This window comes from Penicillium taxi (assembly GCF_028828555.1).
Source record: "Penicillium taxi strain IBT 34144 chromosome Unknown utg000001l_segment0_segment0, whole genome shotgun sequence".
NCBI lineage: Eukaryota > Fungi > Ascomycota > Eurotiomycetes > Eurotiales > Aspergillaceae > Penicillium > Penicillium taxi.
The window spans coordinates 5220618-5245266 of NW_026643203.1; the positions used below are offsets into that span (position 1 = coordinate 5220618).

Sequence of the window (24649 nt, forward strand, 5' to 3'; positions counted from 1 at the left end):
ATGAAGAGGGTTGGAATTGTGAAGGGAAAATGGAGGGGAAGACAATAAGGCAGAAAGAGGAGCGTCATTTCCCCGGTATTCACTGCAATAACTCACGCGTAATAAGTTACACAGCACAGTCAACTTTTCAGATTTAAATCACATTCATGGTGTTCACTTATCATATCTTGGGAGCACTAATCTATTTATCCCGTGTGGCCATCTCCTGGTTATGTTTTGCATTGCCCTCCAGTCCCTTGAGCAGATCCTCGTTCATTCCAGGAATAATCATGTCGAACGTATTTTCCACCACAGTATACTGATAGTATCCGCATCGGGCAATTGGTTTGGTCTTCTTGATATCCAGTATACCATCGGTCATGACCTCATCCTTGATATGGACGGCTACCACTTTGCCTATCACCACGTCCACTGTACCCATGGGACCATTTCCAGGCAATCGAAGAGTAGTGAAATATTCACACTCGAAACGGACGGGTGACTCTGCAACCATTGGAACATCCATGAGGGTAGCAGGCTCCTTGGTCACATTGGCTTGTTCAAATTCATCAACTCCATATGGAACCTGCTCAGCCGAGATATTCACGGCCTCTCGCAAATCCCAGGTCGCTAGATTCCAGACAAACTTTCCAGTCTGCTCAACATTTCTGACACTGTCCTTGCGTTGTCCATCTGGCGTTTGATTCGAGGAGAACATCACATATGGCGGATCAAAGGTGAGGTTATTGAATTGAGAGTATGGGGCAAGATTCGACTGCCCTTCGTGATTCTTGGTTGATATCCATCCTATCGGTCGAGGAACGACACAAGCCTAAATTGTTGGTCAACAACTACATATATAGTGACTGATCACAGATTCCAACCTTGAATGGATCATGAGGTAGATTGTGATCCGTTACCCCGGGTTGATAGAACATTTTGAGATATACCGAGGTATAATACGCAAGAAGCAGACGCTGAAGAAAAATGAATCGGAGGACTAGAGGACCAATCACAATTTAAGGTCTTGTTTACGAGCAGAGTTCTAGTAATGGATAGTCCCATAAGAAGTATTTAATTGCATTTTTTGACATCATCTCACATGACGTATCCCCTTCGCGCTAGGGACGTCACTGATATTGATTCATGAGGCCTGACTAAGCAACCGAGGGACACGTGTTGAATTAGTATAGAGATTTGATTGGCCCACATACCATAATGCCCCATTTTCCCAAAAGGGCAGTTATTTCGATGCTTAGTAGTTCCATCATTTTGTTGGTTCAGCGGTTGCAAGGTTCAAGCTGGAGTTTGGTGGTGAGAATCTTAGTTGAAAAGTTATACTCATCAATCACAGATCCGCTAGATGGCTTGTGTGGCGTTGGTCGTGTTAGTTTCCGACGATCTTAGTCAAACACGACCAATCAATACTTCTAGTCGATGAGTATACCTTTCTTGTACCGAATTAGCTAAAACGGATAGCGGCAGTTAATTCTTATTGAGATGGATAATGAAGCCTATGAAAATATAAAGTGCTGTGGAGTCAAGGTAATATGGCTCATTTTATTCTTACGCTCCAGCCGAGTATTATCGAAGAGAATTTGAATTCAAAATGGTCAATCTGAGGTTTTATTCGCAAGTCTTTCTCTTATTTCCTCTTGCACTTGCTTCACCAGCATCCACTGATCCTGGTTACGACTGTCAACCCGGTCAAAAATGCTGGCCGATGCTACACGAATGGCAACAATTCAATACGAGCATCGACGGATATCTTCACGAAACCATTCCCATCGCCGCTTCATGTTATAAGAACTCTCCACACTATAATGAAGACGCCTGCAAGATTGTCAAGAATGATTATGGTGACAGTGTCACCCGCGGAGATAGCTTTGGGCAAACCTATTGGCTAAATTGGGAGACCTGTCATAATCAAGGGTGTACACTTCTTGAGTCAAACCCCGAAGAGACAATGTACACCAACTGCTCGATTGGGCGGCTGGCTTCTTATTATGTTGATGTTCGCAATACGTCCCATATCTCTGCTACACTTCGTTTTGCGAAGACACACAATATTCGCATCAGTATCAAGAATACCGGTCATGATTTCTACGGACGTTCCTCAGTGCCGAACACCCTTGCTATCTGGACTCATCATCTTGATAACTTGGGATTCTACTCCAACTTTACTGCCAACAATTGTCCTGCAGCAAACGGGCAGAATATTGGGGAACTTGGAGCTGGCGTCATCGCAGGTGATGCCTATCGCTTCTTCAACGATCATAATATGGATATCCCCGGGGGCTATGAGCAGTCAGTTGGTCTTGCTGGTGGTTTTGGACAAGGCGGAGGCGTTGGTTCCTTTACAACAACTTACGGCTTGATGGCCGACAACGCGGTGGAATTCGAGGTTGTCACAGCTGACGGTGAAGTTCGTATCATCAACCAGTGTAATGATCCAGACCTCTTCTGGGCTATGCGGGGTGGAGGAGGGGGGACTTTTGCTATTCTCACCAAGTACCGAATTCAAGTCTATCCATCGTTACCAATTCACACTTATACCTTTACTGCCAATTTTACTGGTGTCAGTTACAACACCAATGCGACAGAGAATGTGGCTCTCCGCGAGATTCTCACTGCCCATGCACGAAACCAGATTGACTGGTCGGCCCAGCTGGTGACGGGGCAGATTGAATACTTCCCTGAGAAGTTCACCGTCGGGCTGGTACTGCTCTACGGGGACGATGGCTCTAAGTTAAAAGCCGCCACTGCATCATTTGCCAAGTTTCTTAGTGCGAGAAAAGACCTTTCGATTTCTGAAAATGCCTATAAATATTACGCCAACTACGCAAGTTATCTCTCTGTGACTGCTGCCGACGCCAAAATCACCGAGCCATCGGGCATCTTCTCTTTGTTGGGGTCGCGACTTATTCCTCGCAAAGTCTTTGCCGAGTCTGATAGTACAAGTGAGCTAGTTGAAGGTGTATTGCAAGGTATTGCAACTGCAAGGAGTCTTCTTAACCTTACAGGAACGCAGATTGTCCCAGAAACACCTGTCAGTAATCTTGACCGAAATCAAAAATCGGCAACCCATCCAGCTTGGCGAGACGCACTTTGGCATGTGATTCATGTCGGAGAATGGCTAGAGCCGCTTGAGCATGATACACAACAAAGTGTTGCCCATGGGTTCCTGGAATTGTTGGACCCTTTGAAAAAATTGAGTCCTGGAGGTGGTGCATATCTCAATGAGGCGCATTACCTGGAGCCAGAATGGCAGGAAACTTACTTTGGGTCAAACTATCCTAGACTTTTGGAGATCAAGAATCATTATGATCCCACTCATATATTCGATTGCTGGAAGTGTGTTGGGTGGAGGGGGGAGAAAGAGTAAGTCTTGTCGATATTAACAGTCCCTTCTTCGGCTACTGACTCATGTGCTCCAGCCCATTTTACTCCTGCTATCGGTGAAATAGAGAACGAAGCTTCTTGTGAAAGAGTGAAGAAAAAAAAGGATAAAGAGAAAACTGTAAGGGGACTTGTACGCATCTAACGATGAAGTTAGGTCTCGATGAATATCATTGAATTACTTGAGGAACTAAGTGAGGTGGGGAATATGGATTCCCATATACGGGTCCCCTCCACCGCCTTCTCCTTCTGCCCTTCTCCTTCTGCCCTTCTCTTCTGATGCGGGTACAACCCGCTGGCAAAAACGATTAGTTGGTAACTATCGTAAGTGGTGGTTTACTCACAAGGACGAAACACAATTTAGAGAAAAATTTGAAAATTAAAAACTCACCATTGGTTACGTTGTGCACACAAATTGAGGCTTTGCCTCTCCTTGACTAGACACTGTGGTTGAATTGGATGGTTATGTCTTGGCCTCAACCTCAACCATCATTATCATTCCTGGAATTCCCAGTTCCCGAACACCTACTCCTGTCCAGATACGCTGATTATTTGGCATGAACGACTTATAATGATCAACAATAAGATCAACGATTGACCAAGTGAAATTTGATAGCTGCGGATGGAGTAAATGTCCTCCCATCTACGTAGTCCTGCTTCCCTGGTATCCTTTTCGACGTTTTGGAATGCTTTGATAATTTGCTCAAGCAGATCGGTATCGTCGATGCTGCCGCTTTCATCCCATCCTCTCTGGCCAAAGTATTGAATGATATCAAGATTACGCAAAGTTTGAGAATAAAGATGTGTGCGGTCATTGGTTACACCAACGCCATCGTAGTTGAAGTATTGGAAAGAGCAAATTTTCCTGATTGAGGCTGGAATAGCGGAAAGTCACTGGTATGCTAAGATGAAGCTGCAAATATCGGGATCTGAAGGATAGACTACCGAGTACTACTTACTTATAATGTATCGCAGAAATTATATAGGAGACCGAAATCAAAAAGGCAATTTATATCTTCTACCATCTCCTTTATTCTCAACTATGTCTTTTCAAAGCCGAGAAAGCCTTTCAGGTCCTTTATCGTTCTTCAAATGAATCGTTTGCTGTTTAGCAAGTTCGGCCCCTTCCTTCCACTTCGCAATTCTATTCTTGATGGTTTGCTCTACAATTTTCAACCATTCTGGATTCCACTTCGGGAGACGCCGTCCAGGAGTGTCAGGGCCAGGCTCTCCCGCCAGCTTACGCAGTGCTTCAAAATACTCCTCAAAATGTGGGGCGATTTTATAAAATGGCTGGCCATCACCAATAGTGGCAAGTCGGTCTTTTTCCCAGCGTTGCTGTTCCTCTAACGAAGGTAGCTGGGCGCGTCCGGCAAAGAATCTTGCCACAAGAACGGCCTGCCATTCGAATACCAGGAATGTGAATCCCGCCGACACCTGTCAAGAATTAGTACGTAATATAAGCATTCATGTGTAAGAAGAATCATACGCCGCCGACAAACGCCAAAGTTGGATCTTCCTGTTTGAAGATGTGTTGATATGTTCCGAGAATCCTGCGGTTGGCGATCTTTATAGACGGGAGGAATGGTAAACTAAAATCATAGCCAGTGGCAAAGATAATGTGGTCCACGTCATGAACCTCGCTGCCATCTTCGAAGTACACAGTTCGACTGCTTGGGGAGGTTGATACACGGGATATTTTCGGTTTCAATGCTATTTGAGGATGTTCAAATGGCACAGTGCCAAATAAGCGATGTGGTTCGCGAATCGATGCATACACGGGATTCTTCGCCACACCTGCAATAGACCTAGCAATATCCGTTGCCGAGACAGATGCGCCAATTGTCACAACAGTCTAAGTCAATTTGATTTTTGATATTAGCCGGGTCCAAGATGGATTAAAAATTCATAGGCATATCTACTCACCTTTCCACGGTACTTCTCAGGTCCACGGAACATCTTACTATGTTCCACGGCGCCCGGGTGGTTCTCACCGAACTCGATAATACCAGGCACTTCCGAAAAGTGTGGAATATGGTAGTGTCCACTGGCTACAATGACCGCGTCGAATGTTTCTTGCCACCAATAGTTGTGCTTTCCACCGGGCAATGTCTTCCGCAGAGTAAGAATCCACTCATTTCCTTTCTTCTCGGCCAGTTCAACGGTGGTATTATACTCGACATGATGACGATAACCTTTCCGATCGAGGAGACTCTCAACCCATTCACGAATAACTTCGCTATTGCGAAATGGGATATGAGGATCAGTGACACCCTCAGAATTGGTCAACGGGAATGGCTCTTTCGTATAGCTCATGATCCGATCATCTATGTTGCTGACTAATCCGGGGTAGATTGGGGTATAGTTGTAGCGGTAGTCCTTGCTGTTGACTTTCTGGTCTTGGGGTGTAGTTGTAGGAAGGAGAGAAGGTGTTGGAATTGGTTCGTCAGCTTTTCCATCAACCAACTTGCGAAGAGATGGAATCTTGGGATGCTCGTTTGCATCATTTATCCTTTTAAAAAGTAATCAGACAATGTTCAACGCTTGGAGAGGGGGTTGAAGCTTCAAAGCTGCCCTTACCATATGCCACCAGCTTTCTCCCTCCTCTCAAACACCCGAATGACATCAAATTTTTTCTCTTGAGCGAGTGCATCGACAGTGATAGCTCCAGCAGGGCCAGCGCCGATGACGGCGACCCTTGAGATTTTTTGTGCCATGGATTAGAGACGTAGAAATAATTTAAAGTTTCTTTTACAAGAAGCAAAAAAATTGCGAATTATTTGAGCTGGTTTGGAACGCAATGTTTTCAGCCTTTTTATGCTGAAAGGGCTACCAGAGGGAGCTTAGCACGACATCGAGCGGGGATGAAATGTCGCCATAATTGAGTGATAAGCTCTAACTTACATGAAGTAACGATAATGCGTTTATTTGAAAATATAAAGATAAAGCTACTGAAATTCCTTGGGCTATGCCGAAAAACGGAGAATATCAAAATAGTTGTTGTTGAGGCCTCAGGCAGTAAAATTTAACTGTATGGATTATTTGAGGGATTATTTCCAAGATTCCTCTTGGGCCTCTCTTAAAGGCTGTAATCAACCTATTCATTCCTTTGCGATATCTCTGAATTACGTAAATAGCTTTTACTCACCTCAGCAGCTCACCTAACACACTTGCTACTCGCGATTTGGCTGTGATATTCGTCATTCCGAGCAGAGTACAAAGTAGAGCAACTTTAAAATCTCGAGTCGCTATATACATGGATCGATAAAATAAATGAATGTGGATAGGTGCACGATATACCCCCGAGTGCCCTGCATATTGTATCTGTTGGGTGGCCGATTTTTGTTGAAGAATCAGCCTTTGTGCGGGGTAAAGAAAGTGGTGAGTGGAAAAAATAATAAAAAGTGGAAAACACGAAAGTGGGCTTTTCTTAGAGAAGCCAGTCTCTATTTTGTCTTCTATCCGTGGTCCTCTCTAGCGGCAATTTAATGATCCCCTAAGATCAGAATGGCAAATGGTATTCTTGTAAGGGTTACTGGATTTTACAGAGAAGACAAGGATGGGAACAAGAACTCGATAACATTTCAAGACTGATTCTTGGAGAAATCATGGGGGATCCGGGTACGGATCGGTTAAGTAGTTGTGGGTATTACATAACGGTCACATGATTTCCAGATTATCAACTCCGTGACAACTATTCCCCTTCCCAATGCCGAACGACTCGGTCGGCTAGATTCCTTTGAGTCCTTTGTTTTCCCGTGAGGCAAAGATTGGTTCTTCCTCACATCTTGGTCTGCGTACGAATCGCGACCGAGTTGTCCATGATTTGTGTTAGGAAGAAATTTTCAAGATGGGCACATCTTGGATTCTGAAGTGGGGTGATTGATAGTGATAAAGAGATGGGGGTTTGCCTGATGGTTTAGAGGATAAAGCTGTTATGGTTTTAAGAAGAAGACAGTTCTCGTTTTTTCTTCTTCCATAATTTTTCTTCTTCAACTTCCTTAATAGTTTTTTCCTTCGAAATCCCATCGACTCTTGTTCGATATGGTTGCTGTGAAGGACTAATACTAATCTTGAATGCAGAACTAGTGATGCCGACAAACTGTCTTTATTAAGCTTGAAGAGAAGAGAGAGAGACTAGCTATGGACATGTGGCAATATAAGGGATGCGGGTGCGGGTGGCACGTGACGAGCATGAGTGGCACAGGCATGAATGCTAAAGCAGGCACCAGCCTGTTACAGTAGGAACATTGATATTCATGTAATCGAAGGTGATGGGCGTGACTGTGATAGGCAGGACTCCCGTCATTTGGGTAGCTAGTGATTGAACCAACGGGCTTAACATATTATGCCTCGTCAATCTCGAGGTTGGTGCAGTTCGCATCGATAGTTAATCTTATAACGCACACTTTTCACCCAAGTGCGATTATTAGCCCGCGTAGCTTCATCTCCTTTACCATCTCAGCTGCGTACACCAGCGAGTCGATCACAGGTGGATTCCTCACTATTCAAATTCCGGTTCACTCGGATCCTTTATCAAATTCCTCGCAGGAAAAAATCCAGTCTCTCACACCGCGGCGAACGATATTCGCCAATTACGCCAGCGTAGAGAGAGTCACGCCATTACCCCGGCACAAGCTAAACCTGACCTTACTGGAAATTATCACCCTCGTATCGGATGGACCATGACAATTACGTCCGATTCAGGTGGGTCAATCCCAAAATGGGTCAAAGAAACTGGACCCTAGGGGGAGAACCACGTGCTGTAGTCGCAGATGAGGACCTTTTCATAGGGTGGACGATGCGTAGGTGTGAAGCCGTCTAGTATTCCGAATCAATATCTATCATAACTTAACATTTGAATACCATAATGCTACGTACGCTTGAGCTTGAAGAGCATTATCCCTCTGAATTTGGATATAAGCTTAGTACATAATGTTGAACCTTGAGACATATTCGCGCCACTTTCACTTAAGGAGGAGTCAAAGTTAAGTAAGTCGATGATTTTGTCGTCAACACTAGTTAAGAATCTGACGCGGCGTACTACGGAATTCCGATAACACTGAACGATCTGGTTCTGAAATCACAACAACATCCGCTATTACAGAGCAGTCATTTTTGTTACTTCGGACCTTGTCCAGAACTACTCTGACTTTCGCCAGACAACTACTGGTCACAACCATCCACTTTATTTCAAACCCTCTGTATGCCGTAAAATACTGTATCTATAGTAGGCCGCCATATTTGAGCCAAACCCCAACCTCTAGCGACGGGTAGCACAGACCAGGGAACCCACCTCTGTGGATTTATAGATCTACCACTTGATTATCTTAACACTTCAGACTCTCGCATTCCGCGCCTTGCGGTAACCAAGTTCCAGGTCGCTGGTTTGGCTCATACCAACGAGTCCAATGTCTCATTCCAAACCTACAAAAGTGATCGTACAATAATCTTACAGCCAGGCAGTCTGGGAGGGAGCGGAACGTCATTCCTCTGGGAAACTGCAGAGGAGAGGACGAACCGCTTCAGCAATGGTCTATTCGATGTACTGGGGTGGGATCCACGAGGCGTTAACCTCTCTCTGCCTTCAACAACATGTTTTCCTCGGAACAAAATTCGATACAGATGGTCACTCATTTCACTATTCTACCGCGAAGAAGCTCCAAAGGGCCAGCTGGAGATCGTGGATGCCATGAACAATGCCACCTTCTTTGCCTGCCGGCAACGGCACACTAGGTGATTTTGGTCGCTTTGTAAGCACAGCATCAGTGGCTCGCGATCTAGATGAGATACGAAAGGTGTTAGATGAAGAAGAAGTGACCGGATATTTTGTCAGCTATGGTACAGGAATTGATCAGACACATGTCAACATGTTTCCCAACCGAGCGGGTCGTCTGGTCCTTGATGTTGATCCATTATTCGGAAGTTGATACCTGGCTATATCCTGCAGTCAATCTACGAGTGACTAGAGGAGATGCTACCTGGGTAATTGACTCATCCCGAGGTCTTCTGCACGACTGTTCTCCAATTGAATCAACTAGAAAGCCATAGTATTCCAAAGGTAGGGCATCTAGAGCACTCTTACATCAAATAGACCATCGTGTGAATTACCTAGTGAGATGCACCAGGAGCCCACAACAACTGTGGCTTTTTGACCTTCGTTTGAAAAATTGTTCAGTTCAGGTAACCTTCGAAATAATTGCTATGCCGCTTAACACATATGAAGGCTTGTCATTTGTTGGTGGTGACTTTCGATTTAAAAATCTTCTACCTAAAAATGTTTTCAAGTTGAACTCCTTGACGATAGAAATATCCAGACTCTACTCTACGTCCGGAAATCTACGCTGTTGTGGAATACATATAAGACTTTTCGAGCTAGTATTTTTTTTTCTCTCTAGTGTACAAACGCAATGATGAATTATCTAGATACAAACGCCTATAATATACACGAAGCCCACAGTAATATCCTCTATTTCCCATCACCCCATCCTTCCCATCGTGCGAAATCTGCCGTATCCAGATCAAACAAGTCAAGCATGCGTCCAACACTTTGATCGACTAATTCATTCACCGAGCCAGCCCGAATATAATAAGCAGGTACAGGAGGGAAGATAATAGCCCCAGCACGAGTAACCTCCAACATATTGCGAAGATGAATCTCACTGAGGGGAGTTTCTCTCGCCACAAGAACCAGCTTACGACGCTCTTTAAGCATGACATCTGCCGTGCGCGCGATCAAATCATCGCAATATCCGCTATTAATAGCAGCCAGTGTTTTCATACTGCAAGGGACGACAATCATTCCGTCAGCTTTGAAGGAGCCGCTCGAGATCGGGGCGGCCATGTCGCTCATATTGTGAACGTAATCTGCAAGCGCCCTGACGTTTGAAGGGTGGTAATCCGTTTCGTATTTAATTGTGGCCTCGGCCCACTTGCTCATCACTAGGTGTGTTTCAATATTCAGGCGGCGTAGAGCGATAAGAACTTTGATTCCGAGGATGGCGCCGGTTGCGCCTGTCATGGCGACTACGATGCGCTTGCGACGCTCAGGTTGTGAAGCATGTCCGTTTTGTTCAGGCATCGTGTAGGGGGTTTGAGATTGAAGGAGACGTTCTCGGAGAGGACTAAGGTGTGCCAGACAGAAATTGATGCAATTCGATGTGAAAGGTAAGCTGAGGACTGGGTTGAGAATTGAGACGAGATTGGCGGCAGATATTGAAGATTGAATATCAAATCTCATTCGTGACGAAGCTTAAATATGAAGCTTCCAGGAAAGTAAAAAGCCGATATAAACATAGAAGAAGCAATATGTTTCGACCGAGGTCCCCGAGATCCGAGATGTGCGAGGCCCCGAGAAACGGGAGTCGGAATAGTCGGCAGGCTTTGCCGTGGAGGAGTGGAGCATGTCGTCTACTCCTTGTTGGAACTGCTATTCATATTCAGTCGATCTATCGCTGTTCAATCATCTTGAAGAATCTGCCAATCTTCTCAACTATTACTGGCCCTATTGCGTACCTTAAGTTATTTTGATTTTGTCAGGCTTGAAAGTGGGTTCTCGTACTCTGCTCCCAGGTTTTTTATATCGAAGAGCTCGATGTAGTGCATTTGTGCTTGTTTTATAGTAGATTCTGGATCTGATAAAGCAGCAAAATTACCTAGTGCCGGCGGCAGAGGCCTAAAGTAGCCCAAATGTTAACATTAAGATCTATAATAAGTATAGGACTAGTAATTTGCTCTTCTTGATTTCGCTGATGGTGATCGTAAATTGTGAGACGGAATACCTCGTACAAAATTTTAAATAGATAAAAGTGATATATTACTGTCTGTGTTCAAAAGAAGCCAATATCCTGTGTAAAATCAAACAAGGGAACTATCAGTTGAGTATTAGTACGTACTAGCATTATATGAAATATAAACATACCATTCATGATCGATTCTAGGTACGATACGGGTGATGTGTCAAACGAATTGATTATCTCTGAATAGTCCGGATTCCTACTTGCTGTTAGTATTTCCCAACCGTGGGCATCAATCATCCCACTCACCCAGACTCAAAAGTGAACGCAGGATTAGATCCTGCGGCTGTCAAATTATCCTTCTCAGTAGAGACCGCATCTCCCTGGCGATCCAAGTTGCTGCGGAGTGTCACCAAAGCCCGAATATGACGAGCCGATAACCACTGGTTTTTATTGCCCTCATCATCTGAAGCCTTGGAGTCGAACGATGAGAAAACATCAATGACCTTCTGCTGCAGGCTACGACACTCTGAGTCATTGTGGGTCTCCTCCCATATGCAAAGCAGCAAGGTCGAGCTGAGAACAGTGTGCACCATTGACCAACTTCGAAGCGGTACGACGCTCAGAGCCTGAAATTCCAAAAATGCATTCGAAGAATCAATCAAGCTTCCTTTCGCACGAGCGCGCATTATACCAGTTTGAGGGAGAAGATCCAGTGAGTTTGATTGTTTCATCGCAGGACGGCAAATAACAGAAACACAGAAAGAAGAATGCATCCTAAGGGCTAGGTGTTCGAGGTGCTGTTGCAATGTCGTGCACCTTTCCCGGGTTCGAAGATGAGGCACACCGCGTTGGCAAGCATTATCTAGTGCTTGTAACCCTTCAATAGCTCGATCGGCTTCGTGTCTGCCAAAACTTTCAGGTCGCATAATATCCAGGCCTAGCCGACACAGAAAGTGCATGACTTCAGCATACGATAGGTCCTGTCTCTCGTAGAATGAATTTTCTAAGGGCCATCCCATTACAGTGACGATAGGCGGCCGGTCATAACACAAACAAAGTAGGCTATCCTGCCATACAACTGAAGACCTACAAATGGTATTAGCCTGTTATAGAAGAAGTGGAAAAGAAAGCCTTACCATAGAGTTCTTGCTTTCGTCTGAACATGTTCAGGCCAATGTATTGTGCTTCTAGCGGTGTGTAGTCCCATTGTTTGAGCTAGACGGACGGTAGAACCAAGTAAAGCCCAAGCTGCATCAGACTGGCCCATGTTTTGCATAGTATTGCCTAGGATCAGAAGTGACTGTATAACATCAAGTGATGGCCGGAAAAGGAAATTGGCCAATCTAAGAGCATGAAAGGATCTCCGAGCTATCCTGCTGTTAGTATAGTCTCGTCTTGGGGGGTAGATTGTTCGCGAACCAAAATCGGAAGAAAGCTCTAAGCGTTGTGGATAATCAATATCAGAATAATGAGCTCCTGCTGCCAAAGTAGCTAAAACCAGACTGATATGACCCATAGCCTTGTTAGTCATCCAACGATCAGTGATATTCTCGGTATCGTGAAGCTCTCCCGTGGCATGCGCATTCAAATAGGTACATAGTTCTGATTCAAAACGATCCATATCAGCCAAGATCGGGTTGAAAGGAAAGACAGTCACGCGGTAATAGTGAAAGAATCTACTTTTCGTTAGTAAGATGATCCCTGAGAATTCGCTATTTCACATACTTTAAGACTTCAGCTCGTTGGGGCAACAGGCTCAGTAAAGCTTTCCATCTTTCTTTCGGCGTATTAATATCCATAAAAGGATAGTTGTCGAAAGTGTTTTGAAGCCCAAGAACAGACCCGACCTCCCGGGCCACCGAATCATTAGCATCTGTCGAGCGCAACCGCAAGAGAGAAACAACAGAGTTGTCTCCAGAGTAAACATAATTCTTGGAGCTATCATCAGGGCGCGGCTGTTCAACATTCTCACTTCTGGCTACATTCGACGAAGAGGGAGACGCTGAGAGAGCAACCCTCTGACGCAATACTGACCTGCGACGCGAGTTCACAGCCAGGTCATAGGTGCAAATCTGCGGATGTTTTCGCCTTACACAGGTTTGACACGGGTTATTCCCATCGCATTTGACCTTATGACATGTTAATTCGATTGATACTCGGGATTATCATTGATACTTAGCGAGGAAGACAAGCCTTTCGTTTTTTGCACGGATAACATGCATGGCTTTCTCGCTCCCTACTTTTCAACCGAAGAACCCGATCCGCTTCATCTTGACTGACAACGCTCATGCTGTCGAGGGTGATACCTCGGAATTAATTGCATCAGGTTTGATTCTTCTAGGTACAACGTGGTTGCTGATGCTTAAGAGAGGAAATTTGTCAATCGAACTGTTACCACCAAAAACCTTGGGATCGCCGGCGATGTTAAATTCCATCACGTGATTAGTATTATACCACGTGATTTAAACAGCCTGTACCGAACTTTCGACTTTGCATCAAATTCAGGTATCTCAACTGCTCACTGGCCCTTTTCATAAATTTAACGCCGTATGATATGTAGCCAACGGCTTTCATTTAGAAAATTTGCCAAGAATTGGAAGATCGAAAGCTTCCAAGGTAGGTAAGTGAAGCAGACATTTCAGCTCATCAGTTAAGGAAATGTGACTAACTTCGAGATATCAGGAACATTAATAAAGCTAGCTAAGATATGGAGAGCATTGAAGCTGTTGGACTCGAGGTGACAGTCTCGTCGGGGTAGCCATATTACTCACCCAATCCTGATCAGCGGTGGCGATACTGGGGAACAACCCAATACCACAACAAGAACAACTCTCAAGTCTGGAGGAATTCAACTAGGTCTACTCACAACTGGGAGTAGAGTATATCGCTAGGAATTGAATAGATGTATATACAAAGTACTAGCTAGGCGTCTAAGAATGAACTATTGTTTGTTTTGGGGATCTCTTTCGATCCAAGATCCCTAAGACATACTAAAAGCAGAACTCCATCCTCGAGCATATTTTGTTCTCCGCTGTCAGAATTATTTCCAGTTTTGGAATGCAGTAGAGTTGAAGGTTGCCAACTCCCACCATTTGACCCCACTTCTCACTTCTCGAGACTGAATGTGACAGGTAATTATTCATAGCTAAAAAACGCATTTTTACAGATAATGATTCCAAGGTTGGGGCTGTCATCTTTACGGTGATTGGCGGAATTCAGTGCTAATAATACAAAGTAGATCTGAAAAGCGTAGAATCTGATCTTGGCATGAAAGTGGGGAAAGATACACGGCAATCCGCAAACTCACCTCTTCATCCCACAATCGGCATTTTGCTTCAATGGCGGATTTAAAGGTCATCCAGGTTCCTCCTACCAATTATATATCCATTGGTCTATTTTTGGGCTACCTTTCCATAGTGATAGGCCTGGGTTTCACCTGCTTTAACATCATCTATGTTCGGTATCTAGCACGACAAAAGAAAAATGACTGGGCCACCCCTCAACGACCTGCACACTTTGCTCTTTTTCTCTTTCTGTCAGCTTTGAGCATCGGTACTACATGGTTCTACATGATCACATATTTTGTGGGCTCCTACAATAATTGGGCAAACAGCCTTGAAGGAGTTGCGTATTCGCAGATATCCACTTCCACCATCACTCGCATGGACCTCTGGCTGCAAAAAACGCTACTCTTTCAAGAAGCATGGGAGACGGCAGTAGAGAATCCAACTCGGTTCTGGTGGAGTGGGCAGATCTTTGGTTGGACCATCGGATGGAGTCTTTTTGTTGGAATTGTGGGTGAGTTATGCGGATAGAGATTAAAAAATGTCTATGGTCTTTATGTTGACAACCAAATATTTCAGGTCGGAGATATCGGATTCCCTATCTCTGGGTCTACATGCTTCTAGCTCAGTTGGTTAGTGTCTCCTTCGCTGCGAACCTCTTCTTTGTCGCGGTAGTCGTATCTCAACGACCGAATGAGAAAGATATCACTTTCATATGGTACCCAAAATTGTCATATGAACTCGTTCCGGTAGCTTTTTCGCTTCTCGACACAGTCGCTGTTCCGATATTTGCACACAAGAAAGAATTCATGCCTATTCTACTCGCGGCCCATCTTATGGTTTTCATTCCTTGTATCTTGGGTCCGAAAGGTTCTGTTTCAAACATCACTAAGCAGCAGGGAGAAAAAACTACTCGGCGATATGCCGGCTTCATTCAGTGGGTTGCGGCAGCTTCTATTATCTTGCAGGCATACTTGACTGCTCTGATGATGCGTGATATCGGAACAGAGGTATCCTATACTGAGCTTGTTCGTCGGTTGCTGGTTGCGATCTACGACCATCCCGCTTGTAGCAGTGTAAGCTGGGATGTGATCAATTGCACACTGAGCGCTATTGCCTGGGTTGTTGTTCATGGCTTCAATGTAGACAGAATGCTCGGAGCGCATTGATGTGAGTTCAATTAGGTTTGTGAGAAATTCACGTGCCGATACTTTTAGTGCGAGAGAGGACCATTTGCGACATGAGTAGAATCATCGCGTCTGATCTGATTGTATTATTTATGCGCTGCGCAAGAGAGGCGAGGATCAATAGAAGCCGGGAAGCAACAGCCAGAAACCCATGGCCATTTTGAATTGGAGATTGTCTTACTGTCGATGAAGAGTTTGATCAGAAAAATTCATAATAAGTGTACTGAAAGTGATGAAAATATATTAAATAGGCGAAATCTCAAGTTTTTTGGGCCAAGGTATTCTTGCTTGCCTCCTGCTATCAAGAAGAAAGCGCAATCCAGTTGGATGTTGTGACGGGACCGGCTTTCCCTAGAACATGGCCATCCTTACCAATAGCCTCAACATAAAAAGTTGCCGAATCATCAATATTCTTCCAAACAAACGAGGTCTCAAAGGATTTCCGGTGTACTTGAGCAATAAGCGACCGTTTCCTCCCATGACCTGTAAAGAACTTCCAGCTCTCAGTTTGGGTGTCGCCATTCCAAGAAACAAAAAGACGGGTGGAATTGCTAGTGCCATCTTCGAAAGCAACGATAGCGGGGGTTTCATTGGAGATACCAGTCCAATTTCCCGCAAATGATCGATAACTGATACCATCTTCGATAAATGCATGGAAGATGACCTCGTTGTCAGTATTAAACTCCGAGTAAGCACCGGCCGAGCCCCAACCAACAAAGAAGTTGCCGTTGGGGAGCAATTGAGCATTCCCCTGAGAGGCAGCTTGAAGACCGTATGGAGCAGTTGCCTCCCGCAAGATAATTGCCGTGGAATCTGTAGTGTTCAATTGCACGACTAGAGCTGAGGAGACATTATTGAAAGTAATGGTCCCATCACCACCGTTGTTGAAGAACGAAATTACTTCAACCTCATCGTCAGTAGACTGAGAAATCCAGCGTGCGTAATGCTGGAAACCGAATGTGAAGTCGTGAGAAAATGTTGACGAGTTACCACCTAGGCGCCAAATAATGGAACCGTCAGTGCCATTGATCTTAAATATGGTGCTCAAGTGGCGGGAAGAGATAAGATAATCCCCTTCTTCATTCTTATCAACGCTGTTAATGTGGATAAAATCCCATGAGTGTTCAGAAGTCAAACCACTGTTGGCAGTAGACGAACCCAGGGCGACCAAAGAATCTATTTATAGAAGAAAGTTAGAATTGAGATCAAAGCATGCAGCGATACAATTGAAACAACTAACCAGCAGGATCAATGTGGTCGAGAGCACTCCACTCGAAGATTAATTCACCAGTCTCAATATTGAACTCTGCCATACTATGTCAGTAATTCAATCTATTAAAATCACAATCCTGAGGACTAACCCTGGAAAATCCCATTTCCAATCCACTTCTGGGATGAGTTACCACCGTAAGCTGACAGATTGGCCAGGGTGGGGATATAGATCTCAATGAGCGCCGTCTCGCCATTAATCGAATTAAACTCATGAATGGAGGGGATACGATGATTTGCTGCTGTGGCTGTGACCACATGTTCATATTTATGGTTTAAAAGAACGAATTGGCCCCAACCTTCGCCGTGAAGGTGATCAATGGTGCCTTGATAAGCCTGGAGAACAGTCTCTCCATGATATGTGGTAGGATGAAGGTTGTCAACGAACCCGGCATAATAGCCGATAGAAGACCAGACCAGGTCACCATCTTTGCGATAGATGTATGCACCTGGCTGCTGGATCTCACCATTATATGGTGTTACGAAGACATACTCGGTGCCATTGGCGTCGGCTGCAGGGATGGTAATGTTCAATTTCGGTGGAGAAAGATCACTACGTGAGCGATATTGGCTATCGGCAGCGACAGACAGAACGATACCTGCCAATGACCACAGGCTTTTCTGGGACAAGTAAACCATTATGCTCTTCCGCGGATGCTTTCCCCGGGAAAACTCCAGAAATCAAATTTAGAAGAAATTCTGTAGTAAGTAACTTATACATGTTTGTGATAAGGTTGTTTATATAGTCCTTCAAAAAAAAATTAAGTAATAAGATGTCATACTCTTTAGTAATGGTGTTTGTCGCTATATCAAGTCCATTGCCATGGATTGGTACCTAGTCAGGTAACGCCATTATTCACCGACATTCTAATGGTGTTTGGTCATCTCGGCTGTATTTCTATAACAAATCAGTGATCAGTATTTGATGTCTATCGTTTTCTTTGAAGCGAGATGGTCCACATGGCAAGGTGCTTCGAGATCTAGTTCCAGATGGCATCATCGGAGGCTAATATGAGCAACCACTGAATGACCCGTTCGACCAATTATATATCGCTGTTAGATAAAGTGGGTACTTTGTGGGGAACTAATATCGTTTTGAAGAACTTGTTAGATCTTGCACATGGCGAGTAAATATAAAATTATTAGTGAGGTATTATGCCATACTGCAAAGCCCTGGAGCGGAAGCAGCGGCAGGCCTATTTAGCGCAGTGGACTAATCTCGCCATTTTAAGCTCTTTATACCGCAATCGAGCTAAGTCGTTTCTGGATATTTCAGATACCTTTAACCGTTTTTTTTTATCCACTGGGAAGGCTCAAGAATCTGACGTGACTGTTGTGCAAGCTTTGAACCCCTTGTTTTGGATTATTATGTTGCAACAAAACTGGATGAATAATGAGTGAAGACTTTGATGGGCGAAATAAAAACTCGAGGAGATGAGATATTACATTCCTAATCGGGTGTTGGAAGGAAAGATTAAGGAGGCATAAGGAATCGCATCATGGATGGCTGATAGATCTCGAAAGAGGCGGTTGAATAGGCGTTGGGTAATGCCAGACCCGAGGATGTCCGAAGTGGATCGATATTGGGTGCATATGAATTGAGTTGACACATATTTATCGGTCGCTCTTGATATTATTTATGAAGTGAGTTGGAAGAAGAATGACAGTTGGGAAGATCGTCAAAATCTTACCGTCTGATTTCCAGGTTTATCAGAAAGGAACTGTGGAATGGATACTTCCAAAATGGCCAATGGTTTAATGCAATCTTTATCAATCACTATACCTCATTACAGGTAATAATGTTCCCCGCAGTATCTTCCTTGCGAATGATGTTCGGGCTTATAGTCAGATTCCTTCGACAATTCGCATATCATCATAGCTACAAATTCCTGGCTAAAATCTCCAGCCCACGTCCCGAACCCAAGTGACATTCAGACTTCGTGCGCGATGACCTTTATATTCATTACTGAACCATAGCGGATGCCTTGGTCAAGATTTCCTCACCCCAGTCTGGCGAGGTGGCTTCACCAGACATCATGGCCAATTTACCGCTGGTATCGGTGATGAGCATTTGGGCGAGAGCGTTACGGCCCATGACCTCTTTGACAGCAGCGACGGAAGCTCGGTCTCCAGCGGCGTACTTATTGTGGTCGACGACCTTGACCTGGTCTCACGATTTCTTGACAAAGTCGGCGACGAACCACAATGCCTTGGGCATTTCTGGCGTCATGAATAAAGGATGGTCGCTGAAAGCACTGTATCAGATCACGGTTAGCAGTCTGAAACGGTAGATAGTCTTGTGTGCGGGATTGTTGAAAATTAGAACGCAGTGTAGACAATTGGATTGAGATTTTCGTCTGAGGGAAACAAACTCCATAAGTGCGACCATTTTGCGTTCTAATTCGGCAACGTCAACATTAATTTGGGCTGCCATGATGGAAATGGTTTGTTTGGTTGATTGTTTGGTTGGTTCTTTGGTTGGTCTTGTGAGTTGGTCTTGTTTGGTTGCTTCGTTGCTTGGTTGGTTGATTGACATATTTTATCTTATCTTATCTTCGACCTAACTAGAACAACTATAGTTCAGAGATATAATTGTATTTTCCTGCTACTATCTGTTGAAATTTTTTGAAAGGCATCTTAAAAGACACGCGAGGTCACTATTCAGTATACTTTTGATGATGATGACCACCAACTCGTTTGTATATAGCTAGGGGATCTCAGTGGGAGTAGAATATGACGGTGGCGATTTGGTAAATTGAGCAGCCCCTTCGATGGGTTCTACCCATTTTACACGGCCATTTGTGAAGATTTCTAACTGTGGCTTTCGTGCATCCAACTCTTCAAGGTCGTCAAATATCCCGGCCCTTACGACAATTGTCTCGGCCAGAGTTCCACTAGAGTTAACACTGCCCCCGTAGAGTGGCGTACCTAGGAGTTCGTCAGATTGTTCCTTCACATCAATACTAACGTACTTTACGCACCACAATCTGGGCAGAAGAAGTTCTTGAGATGGTTTCCACTATCCGCTGTCTTCGACACTCCCTTCGGAGTTCCAGTGATTTTCAAGTCCGTAGTTTTGAAGATGAAGTTGATAGTGGAGAGACAGCCGGTCAGTTTACGACAGTCATAACAGTGACACACTCCCTAGATGAAGGCAAGAAACATTAGGTGCCCAGGTGAAGAGCCAATTCTCTTTGATCTACTAACCGAAGCTATGGGTTCAGCAGTAGATTCAACGCGGATATTGCCGCAGAAACACCCACCAATAGCCATCTTGAGATCTGACGTCGTGATGGCTGTTAATTAGTTGTCAAATTTTGAACCAAAGGCTTTTTATAAGAAGGTAAAATGTTCATATAGATTATCTATCCAAGGGATGAAACTGACTTATGCAATGTTGGCCTGATGCAAACAGTCCAAACATATCCACATAAGTGACGCGAAGCTGTTGAGACCCCAACCATTATTAACTGCCAGTCTCTAGGCAGCATAGTTCTGGTGTTTGGAACTGATCACAAACCTGTGACTCCACACTAAGCTTACTGTTATGACAGGTAATTTTAGTAATAAATAGAAGATAACTAAATAAATAGCTAGTTACATACTAAAAAAGGAACGGATGGAACAACGATAATCCTCCCTATGTTGGGAAAGTGGGCTTAACTCATAGTACAACGCCACGAGGAGGTAAAAGGGGTAGCAAAAAAACGACACCTGCAGGATTCGAACCTGCGCTCACGAATGAACACCCTTAGCAGGGGCGCGCCTTAACCACTCGGCCAAAGTGTCTTACTGATGAATCTCATGTCGATGAGGTTCAATTTGACTGTTCACTCCCTCCTGGAACCCACCTTACTCCGTATTGAGCCGTCGACGTTCACTGTTGGGTTTTTATATCTTCAAATTATGAGTTATGCAGGGTATTACGTGCCGAGGTCCAATTCAATGATCCATCAAAATAACTTGGGGAATTGATACTCAAAACAATTTTACTATTTCCACAAGGTGTAATCTAATAGATTATGTGTTCTCACCACAACAACAAAATATTAAACGTAGTTACTACTTAGGCTAACTTATTAGACTTCTTATCTCACGATGGCCTTATTTTATGCATCAACATATTTGGGTTCAGCTTTGGACACATTTGTCTTTCTCATTATGCCTCTCAATTCCTTCAAGGATTTTGCTGTTTCCGATGATTCTGCGTGGAAGAGTCCCAGTAATTCGCATATTGGGCAAACCTCAGCTTTATCAATAATCTAAATCAGTCGGTCGAGGTCTCTTGTCTTGTTTTGATGAGGATTGCAGGATATACAAACTCAGGATACTGAGCTTAATTAACGTTATGATGGATAGTTGCCGGCCCAATACCAATAAGTGTGATATGTTGCAGCGATACTCCGTAAACCTCTAATTTATTCAAATTATACACAAATCAGATTGGCCGGAGCCAGGAGCTGGCGTCAAAATTAACATCTGGATGCAATCAAGCAACCACTTTTTCTGTCACCAACGCTTCCTCGGATGACGTGGTTTGAATCTATCGAACCAAACCCTCTTTTGAACGACTGCTTATATTAACCGGGCTTCTAAAGGAGCAGTAATGTAGATAAAATGATTTCTAACGCTGTCTACGGCTTTTATCACGCATCACTTGTCTCGATGAATCAACCACGGGGTGAGAAAGACAGGAAAGAATCGTTTCATCCTCTGAGAATTTTGTTGATATGGTATATTAGCCTACGTGTAGCGAATCCTTCGGCAATCTTTTTTAACCCGATCAGGTAGGTAATAGTATGATTGCCGCACGGGGGGCTTGGCGAGATGGCACAGTCAATCCTTTTGAGCTTAGTTGTGGGTACTTAAGCCTCAAGCGCTCGGGCACTTGTAGGCTGGTCGCGCTATTCTATTGGCTTTTTGTATGCTCGCTATGGAAGTGGGGCCTAAATCTACTTCTCACTCATTTTCTTTCCTTCTCTTCAGCTTCGATATTTCGAATACCAGTGTGCTAGAATCCATTCTTCGTAGAGCCTTGAAAATGGTCAGACATATTCCCTTTTCTTCTCCTCTCTTTATGTCAATTCAAGTGTTGGGTAGTTTCATACATTTGGTAATCGACTATCCTCGGATCTCTTCTCCACCTAAATGATCTTTTTTCTGAGCTATCCAATCCTTTCCTTCAATATTTGTCTCGCATAGTTCAAAACCATCACCAGCCTCAAGTTCTTCTGTCTTGTAATTCGTCATGAAATCTGAAATCTTTCCAGGTACATGTTAGACGGGAAGCATATAAATCACGAAAGTATTCACCTGTTGTGCTTTGAACGTCGTTCATATAGATCGCTAAACAGCTAAAGACCTCTTTTCTCAATTCCTCTTTCTTTTTTTCATCATATCGGCTTTTGTTCTTTTCCCAACCCTTTAATTTGGACTGAAGTTGATAATACTGTTTTAAATTCATCTCCAGGGCCTGAAAGGGACCGGAGGCGCCGCCGAACTTTTTTCGTCTGCCTCTATCACTGGAAAAGGAGTTTCCTATGGCTCTTTGAATTCGTAACTCAGGCGACTCAGAGAATAATCGACTTTTCCAGGATGATTTCCCCATTGCTTTGAATTTGTTGTAAAACTTCTCGGCCATGATTCGGTCTTGTTATATTAGAAAGATGATCAAACTTGCAGGACTCCAAAGGCTACATACCATATCTTTGGTTGGGTGCAAACTCAATATGCTGAGATGTACCACTCATTTTTCGCCTTCTCGGACGTCTCTGTTAGGAGATTTTTCCTGAGAGGAGATGTATTGACGGACATGCACTAAGTGGGTAGGGGCTTGCTGTAAATGAGGATTTTATAAACTACTTACGCTGTATCACTAGCACCCAGACAGATATGGTGACAAGAAACCCAAATTAGTACCTTTGAATTAATATTATCAGAGGGTACAAAAGCACATCGCAGGTCGCCATAAGTGATGTTACGTTACAGTAACTCAATTGAATATTAGTGATTCTATAGCAGTAGACATGTCTGAAACTAAAGTACCCAACTTTCAGCCTTAGCCTTACGCTAGCCCTATCAATTCTTTTCCGAACTAAGTCAGTTACTCTAGCAACTAAAATTTACTAATCAATTTATCCTCTCACTCTTTTTTTTATCTCAGATCTCCACATAAAGCCAAGGAAACAGGCCCAAGATTGTGTTATTTGGTTTGAAAATGGCGTTTTTATTGTCGAAAGCGAGCAAAATACGCAAAACATTCTAAAGCATCTCGAACATGTTCTAGTTCTGGTGAAAAACAGTAGAACCGAAGTTCAAGTAAGATGGGATAAGAAAGTTCTTCGTTGTCCTTTACTATTGTTATATGGTGCTTTCTAAAATTTGGTGTTGTTACGGTGGAAAAATTACATATTGGATTATATAAGCTTTAGTGTGGTGTTTACCAAACTACCTTAAGTACTTAACTAAATAGTCAAATAGTACAAGCGAAAAATATCCCCTCCGAGTATTTAGGACCTCAATTTGGCCAAGATGCCACTCACAGTCGCAGTTTCGCAGTCTCGTACACTCGCTACCCTGAGTAAAACCCTTGCTGCCCTCGAGTGCACCACCATCATTGCCGCCCGTCAAAACGTCCACCTGCTCCTCTTCCCCGAAGCCTATCTAGGCGGATATCCACGGACCTGTTCCTTTGGTGCTGCTGTAGGTTCGCGCCTTCCAATAGGCCGTGATCAATTTCTCGAATACTTCAAAGCGGCAGTGGATTTGGGCGATACACCCGTTGGCGCCGGGGAAGACTGGGTGCAACGGCGACTGGAGGTAGCAGCTGGCAAATCCCACCGTGGAGATGGGACGCGCGAATTCCTCGAGCGTGTTTCAGCCGAAACAGGCGTCTTCATTGTAACTGGATTGGTTGAACGGGCTGGAGGGAGTTTATATTGTTCTGTTGTTTATGTTGATCCTATTCGGGGTATCCTAGGGAAGAGAAGAAAAGTCATGCCAGTATGTGACATACCACCTCCACTGTACTTTAGAATTCACGCTAATAACATTCTAGACTGGTGCAGAACGTATGATTTGGGCCCAGGGCTCTCCGTCCTCTCTCCGTGCCGTCACAACAACTCTCAACGGCGTCTCGCTCACTCTAGGCTCCGCTATCTGCTGGGAGAATTATATGCCCTTGCTACGCCAAAGTCTGTACTCGCAGAACGTGAACATCTACCTCGCTCCAACAGCAGACGCCCGTGATACCTGGCTCCCACTTATGCGCACAGTCGGGGCTGAGGGTCGATGCTTCGTCCTATCAGCAAATCAGTGTGTGCGTCGATCTGAGCTACCGGAGTGGATAACTGGCGAGGATCAACCGCAATCAAGCGACTCCGATTATGTTTGTCGCGGTGGAAGTTGCATTATCTCCCCGCTGGGCGAGGTTCTCACTGAGCCAATATGGGAAGTCTGCACTGATGATGCCGCTGAGCTTGGCAAAGAAGACGCCGGCTTGGCTATTACCCATATCAATTTAGATGATTGTGAGCGTGGAAGATTGGATATGGATGTAGCCGGCAGCTATTCTCGCAATGACGCCTTTAAGCTAAGCGTTGAGGGGCTAGATCTAGCACCGCCGCCGTTGTAGCTTTTTTCACTAGACTTATGAAGTACGAAATGTTCAATTACTTAGTTTATAAATACAGTCATCTCCGTCAGTAGATTTCAGTCGCAAGTTTCAAAAATTATCCATGGATATCAAAAGAGTAGGGCGATTAAAAAAAAGTACTTTCTCTCTATACTTGAC

At 44.2% G+C, this 24649-nt stretch overlaps 12 protein-coding genes across 12 annotated transcripts; 4 read left to right on the forward strand and 8 right to left on the reverse strand.

Annotated features, from left to right (window-relative positions):
* Window positions 1-181: 181 nt before the first annotated feature.
* N7495_001895 (flavin reductase family protein) lies at window positions 182-1250 on the reverse strand (the record flags this gene model as incomplete). Its single annotated transcript, XM_057204565.1, has 2 exons — window positions 182-811; window positions 1194-1250. The coding sequence occupies 2 exons, from the start codon at window positions 1248-1250 to the stop codon at window positions 182-184; spliced, it is 687 nt and encodes a 228-aa protein (XP_057068638.1).
* A 338-nt stretch (window positions 1251-1588) lies between these two features.
* N7495_001896 (FAD-binding oxidoreductase) lies at window positions 1589-3364 on the forward strand (the record flags this gene model as incomplete). Its single annotated transcript, XM_057204566.1, has 1 exon — window positions 1589-3364. The coding sequence occupies one exon, from the start codon at window positions 1589-1591 to the stop codon at window positions 3362-3364; it is 1776 nt and encodes a 591-aa protein (XP_057068639.1).
* A 539-nt stretch (window positions 3365-3903) lies between these two features.
* Window positions 3904-4403, reverse strand: N7495_001897 (rutC family protein YjgH; the record flags this gene model as incomplete). Its single annotated transcript, XM_057204567.1, has 2 exons — window positions 3904-4253; window positions 4370-4403. The coding sequence occupies 2 exons, from the start codon at window positions 4401-4403 to the stop codon at window positions 3904-3906; spliced, it is 384 nt and encodes a 127-aa protein (XP_057068640.1).
* Window positions 4404-4428: 25 nt separating this feature from the next.
* Window positions 4429-6095, reverse strand: N7495_001898 (uncharacterized protein; the record flags this gene model as incomplete). Its single annotated transcript, XM_057204568.1, has 4 exons — window positions 4429-4815; window positions 4868-5233; window positions 5305-5890; window positions 5959-6095. The coding sequence occupies 4 exons, from the start codon at window positions 6093-6095 to the stop codon at window positions 4429-4431; spliced, it is 1476 nt and encodes a 491-aa protein (XP_057068641.1).
* Window positions 6096-8056: 1961 nt separating this feature from the next.
* Window positions 8057-9118, forward strand: N7495_001899 (Peptidase S33 tripeptidyl aminopeptidase-like C-terminal; the record flags this gene model as incomplete). Its single annotated transcript, XM_057204569.1, has 2 exons — window positions 8057-8183; window positions 8646-9118. 2 exons carry the CDS (start codon window positions 8057-8059, stop codon window positions 9116-9118), a joined length of 600 nt encoding a protein of 199 aa, XP_057068642.1.
* Window positions 9119-9847: 729 nt separating this feature from the next.
* On the reverse strand, window positions 9848-10459 carry N7495_001900 (UbiX family flavin prenyltransferase; the record flags this gene model as incomplete). Its single annotated transcript, XM_057204570.1, has 1 exon — window positions 9848-10459. The coding sequence occupies one exon, from the start codon at window positions 10457-10459 to the stop codon at window positions 9848-9850; it is 612 nt and encodes a 203-aa protein (XP_057068643.1).
* Window positions 10460-11207: 748 nt separating this feature from the next.
* Window positions 11208-13406, reverse strand: N7495_001901 (Zn(II)2Cys6 transcription factor; the record flags this gene model as incomplete). Its single annotated transcript, XM_057204571.1, has 7 exons — window positions 11208-11248; window positions 11300-11373; window positions 11424-12203; window positions 12254-12485; window positions 12537-12793; window positions 12843-13272; window positions 13358-13406. The coding sequence occupies 7 exons, from the start codon at window positions 13404-13406 to the stop codon at window positions 11208-11210; spliced, it is 1863 nt and encodes a 620-aa protein (XP_057068644.1).
* A 1049-nt stretch (window positions 13407-14455) lies between these two features.
* N7495_001902 (uncharacterized protein) lies at window positions 14456-15570 on the forward strand (the record flags this gene model as incomplete). Its single annotated transcript, XM_057204572.1, has 2 exons — window positions 14456-14915; window positions 14981-15570. 2 exons carry the CDS (start codon window positions 14456-14458, stop codon window positions 15568-15570), a joined length of 1050 nt encoding a protein of 349 aa, XP_057068645.1.
* Window positions 15571-15889: 319 nt separating this feature from the next.
* N7495_001903 (arylsulfotransferase family protein) lies at window positions 15890-17496 on the reverse strand (the record flags this gene model as incomplete). Its single annotated transcript, XM_057204573.1, has 3 exons — window positions 15890-16764; window positions 16829-16894; window positions 16950-17496. 3 exons carry the CDS (start codon window positions 17494-17496, stop codon window positions 15890-15892), a joined length of 1488 nt encoding a protein of 495 aa, XP_057068646.1.
* Window positions 17497-18820: 1324 nt separating this feature from the next.
* On the reverse strand, window positions 18821-19291 carry N7495_001904 (uncharacterized protein; the record flags this gene model as incomplete). Its single annotated transcript, XM_057204574.1, has 3 exons — window positions 18821-18997; window positions 19043-19112; window positions 19230-19291. The coding sequence occupies 3 exons, from the start codon at window positions 19289-19291 to the stop codon at window positions 18821-18823; spliced, it is 309 nt and encodes a 102-aa protein (XP_057068647.1).
* Window positions 19292-19564: 273 nt separating this feature from the next.
* Window positions 19565-20130, reverse strand: N7495_001905 (GFA family protein; the record flags this gene model as incomplete). Its single annotated transcript, XM_057204575.1, has 3 exons — window positions 19565-19785; window positions 19839-20001; window positions 20065-20130. The coding sequence occupies 3 exons, from the start codon at window positions 20128-20130 to the stop codon at window positions 19565-19567; spliced, it is 450 nt and encodes a 149-aa protein (XP_057068648.1).
* Window positions 20131-23388: 3258 nt separating this feature from the next.
* Window positions 23389-24490, forward strand: N7495_001906 (nitrilase; the record flags this gene model as incomplete). Its single annotated transcript, XM_057204576.1, has 2 exons — window positions 23389-23859; window positions 23915-24490. The coding sequence occupies 2 exons, from the start codon at window positions 23389-23391 to the stop codon at window positions 24488-24490; spliced, it is 1047 nt and encodes a 348-aa protein (XP_057068649.1).
* Between the last annotated feature and the right edge of the window lie 159 nt (window positions 24491-24649).